At 42.5% G+C, this 15,448-nt stretch overlaps 1 protein-coding gene across 1 annotated transcript in view; it reads right to left on the bottom strand.

Moving 5' to 3' along the window:
- BOLL (boule homolog, RNA binding protein) overlaps positions 1–15,448 on the bottom strand; it is a 420,709-nt gene that overhangs the window by 101,254 nt on the left and 304,007 nt on the right. Inside the window, exon 9 of the mRNA XM_030210355.1 lies at positions 13,828–13,956. Within this exon, the coding sequence (XP_030066215.1) occupies positions 13,828–13,956 (129 nt within the window). The remainder of the gene's footprint in view (positions 1–13,827; positions 13,957–15,448) is intronic.

Below are 15,448 nucleotides of genomic sequence, written 5' to 3'. Positions count from 1 at the left end.
TTTGTAGTACTGTTTCACATTACGTTAAGGAGACAAGGTAACATATCAGCTGTGCTAATAAAGAAAGAACAGCTCATAATTAATTGGAAGACAGTGACACCTAGGGGTCTAAATACAGAAACTGAATGGCAAGCGCTGGTTTAAATCTCCTGGGGTTTCATGAAGAGTGCTTTGGTTTAGTAGGAATTGCGCCTGCGTTAGCATTTTTCCAGGGTGCCAGAGGAGTAAGCTTTTTGTGTTTATATCACTGAGATTATTTAAGATTAGTTGGTTTGAAAAGTTTTTGTCTAGGCATCATCCATACAAGGCATAAAATATTAACTAAGGTATTAAGCATAGCTATATGATGTTTTGTTCTCGTTACGTTCTCCTGAGGACACCCAGTAAGGCAAAACATGGACACCATGCTGGGAACAAACAACAAATTGGAGTAACATCGACAAGCAAAATATAATTTGGAAGATGCACTGATTATTTTGAGTTTATTGACACTGGGGTTCACATAACAACAGGATCTTTCTCTATAGTGACATTGATTGAAAGAACATTCCAGCCCGGGAGTATTTTCAAGATAAGTAAATGTTTCTACTTGTACGATTGTCAAATTTTGAATTGAAGATGTGTAGGTAGGCAGCATGGACTCAGTGCGATGATGGTAGAGGAGTGTGTTATGGAGGAGATGGTTACTACCCTCTGCTGTCTGTCGGTCAACCAGTTTCCAAATCCAGTTCACCACTTTGGGTCCTAACTTCAGACCTCTCAGCTTATTCACAAATCTTCTGTGAGGAATTGTGTCAAAAGGCTTTGCTGAAATCCAAATAGACTACATCTAGCGCATGTCTTTCACAGTAACATAGTAAATGATGGCAGATAAAGACCTGAACGGTCCATCCAGTCTGCCCAACAAGATAAACTCATTTTACATGGTATGTAATACTTTATATGTATATCCAAGTTTGATTTGTCCCTGCCTTTCTCAGGGCACAGACCGTAGAAGTTCACCCTGCACCGGTTTTATTCTCCAAATATTGGCGTTGCCACCCAATGTCCGCTAAGATTCCATAGATCCATTCCTTTTAAACAGGATTCCTTTGTGTTTATCCCACGCATGTTTGAATTCCATTACCGTTTTCACCTCCACCACCTCCCGCGGGAGGACATTCCACGTATCCACTACCCTCTCTGTGAAAAAATACTTCCTGACATTACTCCTGAGTCTGCCCCCCTGCAACCTCAATTCATGTCCTCTAGTTCTACCACCTTCCCGTCTCTGGAAAAGGTTTGTATGCAGATTAATACCTTTCAAAATATTTGAATGTCTGTATCATGCCACCCCTGTTTCTCCTTTCCTGCAAGGTATACATGCTCAGGTCAGCAAGTCTCTCCTCGTACGGTTTGCAACGCAAATCCAATACGATTTTTGTAGCTTTTCTTTGCACCGCTTCCAGTCTTTTTACATCATTAGCCAGATACGGCCCCCAAAACTGAACACAATACTCCAAGTGGGGCCTCACCAACGACTTGTAGAGGGGCATCAATACCTCCTTTCTTCTGCTGGTTATACCCCTCTCTATGCAGCCTAGCATCCTCCTAGCCATGGCCGTTGCCTTGTCACATTGTTTCTTCACCTTCATATCCTCTGATGCCAACACCCCAAGGTCTGTCTCCTGAGTTGAGCTTGCTAATCTCTCCCCTCCTATTCGGTATCTCTCTTTTGGGTTTCTACACCCAAATAAGTTACTCTGCACTTCTTGGCATTAAATATTAACTTAGTGTACACTAACAAAACCCTACTAACATAAAAATATATCTACTACTGTGCAGTGTGTAAAAAATACTGCACACAATGCACTGTAGTAGATATATTTTTATATTTTTATGTTAGTGGGGTTTTGTTAGTGTACACTAAGTTGAGAAGAAAACCTGAAGGATTATTTATACCCCGGAAGTGTTTACTATTAAATTTTAACTGCCAGACCTTCGACCATTCTTCTAACTTTCAGAGATCCCTTCTCATCGTTTCTACTCCCTCCAGGGTATCCACTCTATTGGCTATCTTCGTGTCATTCGCAAAAAGGCAAACCTTTCCTTCCAACCCTTCAGTAATATCTCTCACAAATACATTAAACAAAATGGGCCCCAGCACCGACCCCTGAGGAACCCCACTGCTCACCATCCTTTCCTCCGAGCGGATTCCATTTACCACCACCCTCTGCCACCTGTCGGATAACCAGTTTTCTATCCAGTTTACCACTTTTGATCCTAAGTTCAGCCCTTTCAGCTTATTCACGAGTCTTCTGTGGGGGGACCGTATCAAAGGCTTTGCTGAAATCCAAATAGATTACATCTAGCGCATGGGCTTCATCCATTTCTTTTGTCACCCAGTCAAAGAAGTCAATGAGATTCGTTTGGCAGGATTTTCCTTTGGTAAAGCCATGTTGCCTCAGGTCCTGTAACCCGTTGTCTTCTAGAAAGTTAACTATCCTTTCTTTCAGCAGCGACTCCACTATTTTTCCTACCACCGACGTGAGACTTACCGGTCTGTAGTTTCCCACTTCTTCCCTGTCTCCACTTTTGTGAAGAGGGACCACATCCGCTCGTCTCCAATCTCATGAAACCTCTCCCATCTCTAAAGATCTATTAAATAAATCTTTAAGAGGTCCCGCCAGGACCTCCCTCAGTATCCTGGGATGTATCCCATCCGGACCCATAGCTTTGTCCACCTTCAGATTCTCCAGCTGTTTATAAACTCTTTCTTCCGTAAACGGCGCAGTATCCACTCCAATCCCAAATATTCCTTCAGCAGCCAACAGTGGTCCTTCACCAGGATTTTCCTCCGTGAACACCGAAGAGAAGTAATTGTTTAGCACATTCTCTTTATCCTCCTCACTTTCCACATAACCATTCTCATTATCTTTCAGTCTTGCAATTCCATTCCTATCTTTTCTCCTTTCTCCAATATATCTGAAAAATGTCTTGTCACCTATCTTTACACTTTTAGCATTTTTTCTTCTGCTCACGCTTTCGCTAGCCGTATTTCCCTCTTCGCTTCGAGTTTAATCTGATAATCTTTTCCGTGATCCTCTCATTGCGTTCTTTTGTATTTCTTGAAGAAAGCCTCTTTTGCTCTTATTTTTTCAGCTACTTGGTTGGAAAACCATATAGGGTTCCTGTTTCTCTTGGTTTTGTTTATTTTCCTCGCGTAAAGATCAGTCCCCATATTTATAGCAGCCTTCAGCTTTGATCACTGATGTTTCACTTCTCCTACGCCTTCCCACTTCAACAGCTCCTTTTTCAGGTATTCCCCCATTTTATCAAAATCAGTACATCTGAAATCCAGTACTTTTAGTTTTATGTGTCCACACTGTGCCTTCGCCCTTATATCAAACCATATGGTGTGATGATCACTATTACATAGGTGGGCACCCACCCGGATATTAGAAACACTTCCTCCATTCGTGAGCACTAGATACAGCATCGACCCTTCCCTCGTGGGTTCTGTCACCATTTGTCTGAGCAAAGCACTTTGACAGGCGGACACAATCTGTCTACTTCTTTCCGATTCCGCAGACGGGACATTCCAATCCACATCAGACAAGTTGAAATCTCCCAACAGTAGCACCTCCCCTTTCATTCCAATCTTTTGAATATCTTCTATCCGATCCTTGTCTAGCTTCTCTATTTATGCCGGAGGTCTGTAGATAACCCCTGTGTGGATACAGGTTCCATCTTCCCTTTCAAGGATGATCCACAAAGCTTCTTCCTTTCCCCAGGTGCCCTGCATTTCAGCCGCTCTGATATTGTCTCTCACATACAGTGCCACTCCTCCACCCCTTCGGCCCTCTCTATCCTTTCTAAAAAGATCATAGCCCGGTATAGTCACATCTCATTTATGGAAATCATTGAACCACGTCTCTGTAATAGCAACAATATCCAAGTTTTCTTCAAACATCAGGGCTTAGCACATAAGCACCGCCATACTAGGAAAAGACCAAGGGTCCATCAAGCCCAGCATCCTGTCTCCGACAGCGGCCAATCCAGGCTTCAAGAACCCAGCAACCCCCCCCCCCCCCCCCAAAAAAAATGAATAATGTTCAATGGACTTTTCCCTCAGGAATCTATCCGAATCCCTTTAAATTCCGTAAGGCCAGCTGCTGTCACTACATTCTCCGGCAACGAGTTCCAGAGTCTAACTACACACTGAGTAAAGAAAAACGTTCTCCTATTTGTTTTAAATCTACCATATTCTAGCTTCATCTTGTGTCCCCTGGTTTTGTTGTTTGAAAGTGTAAACAAATGCTTCACATCTGTCCGCTCTACTCCGCTTATTATCTTGTAGACTTCTATCATATCACCCCTCAGCTGCCTTTTCTCCAAGCTGAAGAGTCCTAACCTTCTCAGCCTTTCCTCATAGGGAAGGCGTTCCATTCCCTTTATCATTTTCGTCGCCCTTCTCTGCACCTTTTCTAATTCCTTTATATCTTTTTTGAGATGCGGCGACCAGAATTGGACACAATACTCGAGGTGCGGTCGCACCATGGAGCGATACAATGGTATTATAACATCCTCGTGTTTGTTTTCCATCCCTTTCCTAATAATACTCAACATTCTGTGTGCTTTCTTAGCTGCGGCAGCACACTGGGCAGACGTTTTTAACGTCTTATCAACGATGACTCCCAAATCCCTTTCTAGGTCCGTAACTCCTAACGCGGAACCTTGCATGACATAGCTGTAATTCGGGTTCCTCTTACCGACATGCATCACTTTGCACTTGTCAACATTGAACTTCATCTGCCACTTGGACGCCCAATCCCCCAGTCTCGCGAGGTCCTCCTGTAATCTTTCACACTCCTCCTGCGACTTGACGACCCTGAATAATTTTTTGTCATCTGCCAATTTAATTACCTCACTAGTTACTCCCATCTCTAGGTCATTTATAAATATGTTAAAAAGCAGCAGTCCCAACACAGACCCCTGCGGGACCCCACTAACTACCCTTCTCCACTGAGAATACTGACAATTCAACCCTACTCTTTGCTTCCTATCTTTCAACCAGCTCTTAATCCATAGTAATACCCTACCTCCTATCCCATGACTCTCCAGTTTCCTCAGGAGTCTTTCATGAGGCACTTTGTCAAATGCCTTTTGAAAATCCAGATACACAATATCCACCGGCTCCCAAAGGCGTAGCCAGATAGCAGATTTTGGGTGGGCTTAGGCAAGAAGTGGGTAGGCACCAAATGTTCTCCCCCCCCCCCACTACCAAAAAAATATCTCAGCTGGTGGGCAAATGCTTCTCTCCACCTTGGTAGTCTGCAGCAGGCATGCAGTGAAAACTGAGCATGCGCAGGTGCCAGTATTGTGGAGAGCAGCATTTTCATTACCATCAGGGGGAAGTCTTCAGCTGTCAGAGCTTGGGATCCCCACCAGCTACCGCTAAATATAAGCTACCGTTGGGTGGGCCCTGGCCCTCAAAAAATTGCAGTAGATTGGTGAGGCAAGACTTTCCCTTCACTAAATCCGTGCTGACTTTGTCTCATCAGCCTGTGTTTTTGTACGTGCTCTGTAATTTTATTCTTGATAACAGTCTCTACCATTTTGCCTGGTACCGACGTCAGACGTCAGGTCTATAATTTCCCGGATCTCCTCTGGAACCCTTTTTAAAAATCGGCGTAACATTGGCTATCCTCCAGTCTTCTGGTACCACATGCGATTTTAGGGATAGATTGCTACGGCTCGGTCTTCCCTGATCGCCCCTTTAACACCATTTTTGTCCAGCGGCCCAACCGATTCTTTAGCCAGCTTCCTGCTTTTAATGTATCTAAAAATTTTTTTTACTATGTATTTTCGCTTCTAACGCTAACTTTTTTTTTCAATGTCCTTTTTTGCCCTCCTTATCTCCGCTTTGCATTTGGCTTGGCATTCCTTATGTTTTATCTTGTTACTTTCAGTCGGTTCTCTTCTTCACTTTCTGAATGATTGTTTTTTGGTTCTAATGACTTCCTTTACCTTATTGTTTAGCCACGCCGGCTGACATTTGGTCTTTTTTTCCCCTTTTTCTAATACGAGGAATATATTTGTCCTGTACCTCCAGGATGGTGTTTTTAAACAGCATCCACACCTGATGCAAGTTTTTTACCCTGCGAGCTGCAACTTTCAGTCTTTTTTTCACCGTTTTTCTCATTTTGTCATAATCACCTTTTCTAAAGTTAAATGCTTGTGTATTTGATTTCCTAAGTTCACTTACTTCAATGCCAATATCAAAACTGATCATATTATGATCACTGTTATCAAGTGGCTGTCGCACTGTTACCCCCTGCACCAGATCATGAGCTCCAGTAATGACTAAGTCAAGTATTTTTCCTTCTCTTGTGGGCTCCTGAACCAGCTGTTCCATGAAGCCGTCCTTGATTTCATCAAGAAATTTCACCTCCCTAGCGTGTACCGATGTTACATTAACCCAGTCTATAAGTGGATAATTGAAATCACCCATTAATATTACATTGCCCAATTTATTCGCTTCCCTAATTTCCTTTGACATTACACTCCTATCACCGGTCCTTTTCCCCTTTTCACGTGGTATTTCAATCCACAAAGATTCCAATAGGGGTTTTGTCTCCTGCAATATTTGAACCTATTTACCTAGACTACGAGCATTTGTGCTCATTGCTTTCCATCTGCAAATAGAGTTTAGGTGGTTTTCTGTATTTAGATGACCTTTCCCTCTGCCATCAAGTTTATTCTGGGGGTGACTTTCTGAATTCCCTTGTTTCCTTTTGTTACCCCCGCCTTCTAGTTTAAATGTGTAGAAACATACTGTCTGAATTTCTCCCCAAGGATCCTTTTTCCCATCCAGTTCTTTGGTTACCCAGTCAAAGAAATCAATCAAATCTGTTTGGCAGGATTTTCCTTTGGTAAAGCTATGTTGCCTTAGATCCTGCAACCCATTCGATTCTAGAAAGTTAACTATCTGTTCCTTCAGCAGCGACTCCATTATTTTTCCTATCACCGACATGAGGCTTACCAGCCTGTAGTTTCCCACTTCTTCCCTGTTCTCACTTTTGTGAAGAGTGACCACATCCGCTCATCTCCAATCCCACAGAACCTCTCCTGTCTCTACAGATCTATTAAATAAATCCTTAAGAGGTCCCACCCGGATTTCTCTGAACTCAGTATCCTGGGATGTATCCCATCTGGCCCCATAGCTTTGTTCACTTTCAGATTTTCAAGTTGTTTATATAAATGCTTTCTTCCATGAACGGTGCAATATCCATTCCATTCCGATATAACCTTGGCAGCCGACCACGGTCCTTCTCTAGCATTTTCTTCCGTGAAAACCGAAGAGAAGTATTTGTTTAGCACGTTCACATTGTCCTCATCACTCTCCACATAGCTATTTTCAGCGTCTTTTAGTCTTCCAATTCCATTCCTATCTTTTTTCCTTTCCTCAATATATCTGAAAAAGGTCTCATCACCTCTCTAGCCATTTTTTTTCTCCCACCTGCGCGTTCGCTAGCCGTACTTCCCGCTTTGCTTCTTTGAGTTTATTCTGGTAATCTTTTCTGTGATCTTCTTATTGCGTTCTTCTGTATTTCTTGAATGCACTCTTTTGCCCTTATTTTTTCAGCCACTTGTTTGGAGAACCATATAGACTTCCTTTCCTTATATAAAGATCTGTTTCCATATTTATAACAGCTTTCAGTTTGGACCACTGCGCTTCCACCTCCAGTGCCTACCCCTGCTGCCAGCTCTTTGTTCAGCTATTCCCCCCACTGCATTTCCACTTCTCCAGTGACTACCCCTGCCATCAGCTCCTTGTTCAGCTATTCCATTTTACCAAAATCAGCACATCTGAAATTAAATACTTGCTCTTACATCAAACCATATCATGTGATGATCACTATTGCCTAGGTGGCACCCACCCAGACGCTGGAAATAATTCCTCAATTTGTGAGCACTAGATCCAGCATCAAAACCTTCCCTCTTGGGTTCCAGCTCCATTTACCTGAGCAAAGCACTTTTGACAGGCATCCATGTTCTCTTCTGCTTCTTTCCAATTCTGCCAATGGGACGTTCCAATCCACAACAAGCAAGTTGAAATCTCCAAGCAACAGAACCTCCTCTTTCTTTCCAAGCATATGGATATTTTTGATCAGGTTCTAGTCCAGTTTTTCTATTTGTGTCAGAGGTCTGTAGATAACACCTGTGTGGATTGAGGTTCATCTTCTCTTTCCAAAACGATCCATATAGGTTCTTCCTTTCCCCAGGTTCCCTGCATTTCAACCACTCTGATATTATTTTTCATATACAGTGCCACTCGTCCACCTCTTCGGCTCTCCATACCCTTCCTAAAAAGATTGTAGCCTGGTACGGTCTCATCTCATTCATGAGAATCATTGGCCCATGTCTCTGTAATAGTAACAGTATCCAAGTCTTTCTCAAACATTAGGGCCTACAAATCTTGAACATTTTTATTTAAACTACAAGCAACTGTACTCATTGATTTCCGTGTGTTATTAAGTGAGTTTAGAGGATTTCTATATTAACATTACCTTCCTCACAGCTGTCATGTTTTTGCTGGGGGGTGACTTTCTGAATTCCCTTGCTTCCTATTGTCACCCCCACCCTCTAGTTTAAATTTTTAGAAACATATGGGAAAATTAGGTTCTTACCATGATAATTTTCTTTCCTTTAGTCATAGCAGATGAAGCCATTACGTATAGGTTGTGTCCATCAACCAGCAGGGGGAGATAGAGAGCACTCAACTTTTCACAGTGCCTCATGGCCAGCTAGCTCCACTGCCTCTTCAGTATTTGAAGCTTCCAAAGCAGTATGGCAAACCGCAATGGGAATAACATGAACTTTCCTCACAGCGAACGATGGCCCCTTAACAAGGGCATAAACTCAAAAAAGGAGGGAATGAACTCATCCTCCTGGAGGGAATAAACTCATCCTCCACTTTGTATAAATGGAGGGAATACTTGCATCCTCCTGGAGGGAATAAACTCATCCTCCCAAAACATGAACTGGAGGGAATGAACTCATCCTCCTATAACTGTAACAAGAATCCTGAAGACTGTTTTCTGACTCCCCAAGGAAGGAATATAACTTCAGGAAACAAGAACAGCACCTAAAATCAGAATCACTGTAATACAGATAATCATACAGGGAGGGCTCATGGCTTCATCTATGACTAAAGGAAAGAAAATTATCATGGTAAGAACCTAATTTTCCCTTCCATGTCATCAAGCAGATGAAGCCATTACGTATGGGATGTAACAAAGCAATCCCTAAATAGGGTGGGAACAAGCCACACCACGCACTAGCACCTGTGCTCCAAAACGCGCATCCCTCCTGGCAGCCACATCCAGCCTGTAATGTCGGGCGAAAGAGAGCTTAGAAGCCCATGTTGCAGCACTGCAAATCTCATGAAGAGATAGTGCTCCAGTTTCCGCCCAGGAAGAGGAAATCGCTGTTGTGGAATGTGCCTTAAAGGCTTCAGGCGGAGCCCGGCCAGACAGCAGATATGCTTAAAAGATAGCTTCTTTGAGCCAATGGGCAATAGTGGCTTTAGACGCTGAAGACCCTCTGCGAGGACCTGCAAACAGCACAAAAAGATGATCAGAGGTCTTGAAAGCATTTGTAATTCGCAGATACTGCAACAGAGTCCTGCGCACATCCAAAAGGTGCAACTGCCCAAATGAATCTGGAAACTCCTCCTCAACAAAGGAGGGAAGAAAAACAGTCCACATCCAGAGATGGAACTGAGCTCTATATCTAGTAATGGAATTGTGCTCTACCATAAGAGATGGAGGTGTGCTCTAGAACAAGAGAGGGAACTGTGCTTGACAGCAGATATGGAGCTATGGACCACATTTAGAGATGGAGCTGAGCTCCACAACCACCGATGGAGCTGTACTCCATTGACAAAGACAGAGCTGAGCTGACCTGCAGAGATGGATCCATGTGTTAATACTCAACCTGGAAAATGGATCTGCATGCAACATTCAGAGATGTGACAGAGCTGCATATTCAGAGACAGACTTGGAGGCATATTTTCAAAGCACTTAGCTTTCCAAAGTTCCATAGAAACCTATGGAACTTTGGAAGGCTAAGTGCTTTGAAAATATGCTTCTTGCTCTCCCACAGGGAGATTCAGGGTCAACAGTTGAATAGTCAGTGTCAGACCACCTACCTAGTTGGGACGGAGTTCTGCATCCAGAGATGGATGATGCTGAACCTGCGGAAACTGAGCAAAGCTCATTATCCATAGATAGTTGTGGATTGTAGCCTAAAATGGAATAGCACTACACAAAGAATATGAAACGGCACTGTCCAGTAAGAAAGAAGGTCTGTCACAGAGACAACCAGAGAGATGCAGAATAGGCAAATAGAAAGGACAACCAGCCGCAATGGCTATCAAAGCAGTCAAGGTAAAAAAGTGAAATGAATAAGGCTGTGACCAGAAGGAATGGTGTTTCTAAAGCTGCTAAGCCAGCAGGAACTTGACCGAGGAGTAAATAGTGTAGACAGGTAGAATTATCTAGAACAGGAGTGTCGCACCTCAGCCCTTGCCAGGTTAGGTTTTCAGGATACTCTCATACAATGGAGGCAGTGCATGCAAATGATCTCATGTAAATTAATTGCTCTACTAAAGTAACTACTATGTTATTTCCTTATAAATCTTTATTTAAATATAACATTTTTACATAACATCTTTAACAAACCATAACCTAGGTAATACCTCCCCTTTTTATTTTTACTCACTCACTCACAACATCATTCAAACACATACACAATAACACTATCATATTAAAATTATACATACAGTTTACCACTGTTAAAATGACTTCCCACTCTCTCCGACCTGAATATTGCAGGGAGCAAGGGCGCCATTGTTCCTGGCACCGATTTAAGGTCAGCTCTGGTTATGGAGCCAAGAATTGCTTTAAAAATTTTTTAAGTCCAATCCCTGAAGACACTTTCAGTGAAACACAGTGATTATGTTGGGTTTGACGCCAGTCTTTAACGGTTTGTGATTAAAAGCAGGAGTTGAACAGAAATAATGGTCAATGCAAGTGAAGCTATGATTCGCTATATCTGAATTACAGCGTTTTGCATTGATAGGACCTGCCATGAAGACTGGACTTTCATTTGAATAATTGAATTACTAAATTACTAGTAAAAAAGCCCCGTTTCTGATGCAAATGAAACGGGGGCTAGCAAGGTTTTCTTCTGTGTGCATGCGGGAGTGTGTGTGTCCCTGCCCTCTGGCCTCTCACCCTCCCCCCTCTGAGTCCTTCACTGTTACAGAGCCAGCGATTTGATTTCGTGCTTTGCTGTTTTCCTTCACTGACTGTTTGTGTTACAGAGAGGGCGGGGCAGACACTCATGGGGAAACCGGATATCTCTCCCCCTTCACACTTCCGGCTGGAGGCTTCATAGAACGTTGGTGTTGCCTTTTATATAGAGAGATAATCATAGCAGGAACAATGTATTTGAGAAGAAATTCTAGTATCGTTGTTATTTCAATATTCAGGTCGGAGAGAGTGGGAAGTCATTTTAACAGCGGTAAATTGTATGTATAATTTTAATATGATAGTGTTATTGTGTATGTGTTTGAATGATGTTGTGAGTGAGTAAAAATAACAAGGGGAGGTATTACCTAGGTTACGGTTCAAGTTGTTATGTAAAGATGTTATATTTAAATAAAGATTTATAAGGTATAACATAGTAGTTACTTCAGTAGAGTATTTATATGTGTAACTAGATTGAAATTGTTTGTACTCAAGTAAAAATAACTGTATTTATTTATTTGTTACATTTGTACCCCACATTTTCCCACCTATTTGCAGGCTCAATGTGGCTTACATGGTACCATGAAGGCGATCGCCAACTCCGGTACAGAACAAATACAAAGTGATGTTATAGTCAGATAAGGTTCATAGATTACAATCGCATTGGGAATCGCAGATAAGAAGAGTTATATGGTGTTCATTACAAGCTTTGGTTACGTTGTGTTGCAGGGTTCAGACACTTAAGTTGGGTCGGCAGGGTATGCTTTTCCGAACAGGTAGGTCTTTAATAATTTCCAGAAGTTAAGGTGGTCGTACGTTGTTTTCACAGCTTTTGGTAATGTATTCCATAATTGTGTGCTTATGTAGGAGAAGCTGGATGCATAAGTTGACTTGTATTTGAGTCCTTTACAGCTTGGGTAGTGGAGATTTAAGTATGTTCGTGTTGATCAGACTGTGTTGGTAGGTCTATGAGGTCGGTCATGTATCCCAGTGCTTCGCCACAAGTAATTTTATGGCCCAGGGTGCAGATTTTGAAAGCAATACGTTCTTTGATTGGGAGCCAGTGCAATTTTTCTTGGAGGGGTTTGGCGCTTTTGAATCGCGTTTTTCCGAATATAAGTCTGGCTGTAAATTCACTGGAGATATCCAGAAAAACTGGCTGGATTGCGGCCCTCGAGGACCAAGGTTGGACCACCCTGGTCTAGACGGAAAAACGAGCTTGTAGCGAAACAGCCGTCAAAAGCAGCAGAACAAGCTGCAAAGTAAGCAAAATTATAGACGCAATTCTGAAATGCATTCCCAAACGATGACTGTAATGCTGCCACCCCGCAACCAAAAGAGTAGACTGTAGACAGACTCCTTGTGAAGCAAAAAACGTAGATATGCGTCACCGACAGGCATGTAGAAAAAGACACAGTAAAGAGTTGGAAACTGGGGCAGACACCACCAGGCCCCCTGCAAAATGTAACTAGCTGCAGTCACCACACCCATGCTCTCGAGTCCTAAGGAGAACAAGAGCACCCTGTTGTCCTATCAGCTGCTGTTAACCAGTAGCACAAGAGGTGGCCCACAAAACCCGGTATGCAGTAATTGAATCCTCTTTCCAATCGATCGTTGCCAACAAATAACACAGCGTAAGACTGAGGAAAGTCAGAAGATGTTCACAACAGAACTAAGGAGAAGTCCTAATGGAAGCATAGCCATAAAAGAGAATTGTTAAAAAAAAAAACAACAACCAGAGAGCGCAGTAGCAGATTACAGGAAAAGAAGCAGCCTGCTAAAATTGACCGTGACAGAAAAAGCACTAAGCCACCACAGGAAAGAGAATCGGCGAATGCCGTCTAAATCCCAGCCCCCAAAAGGCAAAAATGTAACAAACACATTCAGAATCACCTGAGGAAACAAAAATCCAACTTTTTTTTTTAAACAACGATAAAATGAGATAGACTTTAACACAAATAAAATTAGAAGCTTACCTCAGCAGGAGAAGAAAACTAGCATATATTTGTCAAACGGATATTCCTGTGAAGAAATTTCTTGTGTCCTATAACTTTGAACTGTCACCATGCAGTGCAGGGTAGCAGGAGAGGGAGGGGAAGAGAGGGACCCAGCACCACCGGGTGTCACCTTAGCTGGTAGATGAGGGACCCAGCACCACTGGGTGTCATTCAGGTGGATACCAATTCCTTGTTTAACCAACATAAACCCCTATCTCAATTCAAATCCAGACAAGCTGGGACAGGAGCTAACAGAAGGGAACTTCAATAAAAGACAATTACACGTATCATACATTATAAAAAAAGGAAAACATATATGTAAATCTATAACAGAAACATTACGGGATGACCCAGGAGCAAAAGAGCAATAATAAAATACTTTTTACAAATGAGGAAACCTAAACTCACAGTTCAAAATGTTAAACTACTACAGGGTATCTTCCAAATTAAAATATCAACAAAAACCACAATAGAAATAGTTAGTGACATTAAACTATGTTCAAATTATAACACACTGGCACACAAAAATGTACCTCTGGGACTGTAGCTTCTAACACACTGAGGGGAGTAGGCACACATCCACCATCTTGGCCGATTTCTACTGGCTGGTATATAATCTCAGACGGCTGCAGATATAAGAATGATGCTGAAGACGCAGGAGACTGAAACAATAGAAACAAAATATTTTATAAAGTAGAATGATTAATTAAAAGGTTGAAAATTAGATTTTGATTTGTCACACAAAATAAACCCACAAAACATTTACAGTGCTTATTTTCCTTTATAGAATAGGTTCCAAGTAGATGCTTGAATGTAGGCACCCCTTTACAGAATTGCTCTCTGTAGCGCCAATATAAATGCACCAAACACAAGAAAAAATGATTAAAATACCTGCACCTATGTGGGAAAATGATTAAAATAATGGCACATCACTTAGGGGGGATAGGGATGAGACTTGATATACTGACTTTCAGTGGTTACAATCAAAGTAGTTTACATATTAAATATAGGTATTTATTTTGTACCTGGGGCAATGGAGAGTTAGGTGACTTGCCCAGAGACACAAGGAGCTGCAGTGGGAATCAAACCCAGATCCCCAGGTTCTCAGGTCACTGCACTAACCACTAGGCTACTCCTCCACTCATACGCATTGCAATTGGGACCATCCCCAGATTTCATCTTTTTGGACCATTTTGTGGACAAACTTGAGTGTAATATATCACCAGAACTGGGAGGTAGTTCCATGATGAAGCCTTTTGGACCAAATGGATGACATAATGGACGGTACGCAGGCATCTACCCTCTTTCTCCTAAAATCTTGTTTGCTTGCCAAAAGGTGTATATTATTGCAATGGATTACGCTATACCTGCCTACATTAGCACAATGACATAATCAAATGCATGAATTGCTGAGGATGGAAAAAAGACTGCTCTCTTGAGAGGCCAGAAAGCTAAAAAATGTTTTCTGAAAATACAGAATACATATAGATAGCTACTTTACCTATGAAGGTCTGATCAGTAATATTAAATGATATGGATGTTCGATGTGACATACGATAAGCAGTTGGAACTGTTTTTATACGTTGGGGGGGGGGGGGGAATAGTTTTATTATAAGAAAATGCCATTTGTTGCTTTGTAGTTATGTTGGAGTATGTTTTATATATTACAGAAGGTAAAATTATGTATAATCATACCTGATAATTTTCTTTCCATTAATCATAGCTGATCAATCCATAGACTGGTGGGTTGTGTCCATCTACCAGCAGGTGGAGATAGAGAGCAAACCTTTTGCCTCCCTATATGTGGTCATGTGCTGCCGGAAACTCCTCAGTATGTCGATATCAAAGCTCCATCCGCAGGACTCAGCACTTAGAGAATTACACCCACGAAGGGACACTCTGCCCAGCTCACCACCGCCGAAACGGGGGAGGGGAATTAACCCAGCTCATCCCCACACAAGTGGGGGAGGGGAATCCGTCCAGCTCATCCCCGCGGAGCGGGGGAGGGACACCACACCCGCCGATGCGGGAGGATCTGGCTTATCCTGCAACCGCAACCGCGGGAGGAGCTGACTGACCCTAACACCGCCGAAGCGGGAAGGGTACAAAGCTGCCCTACAGCCGCACGAAGCGGGAGGGAGTGCCGGCAGAATT

Source organism: Microcaecilia unicolor, chromosome 7, assembly GCF_901765095.1.
Source record: "Microcaecilia unicolor chromosome 7, aMicUni1.1, whole genome shotgun sequence".
Lineage (NCBI taxonomy): Eukaryota > Metazoa > Chordata > Amphibia > Gymnophiona > Siphonopidae > Microcaecilia > Microcaecilia unicolor.
This window is presented reverse-complemented; position numbering and strand designations above follow the sequence as displayed.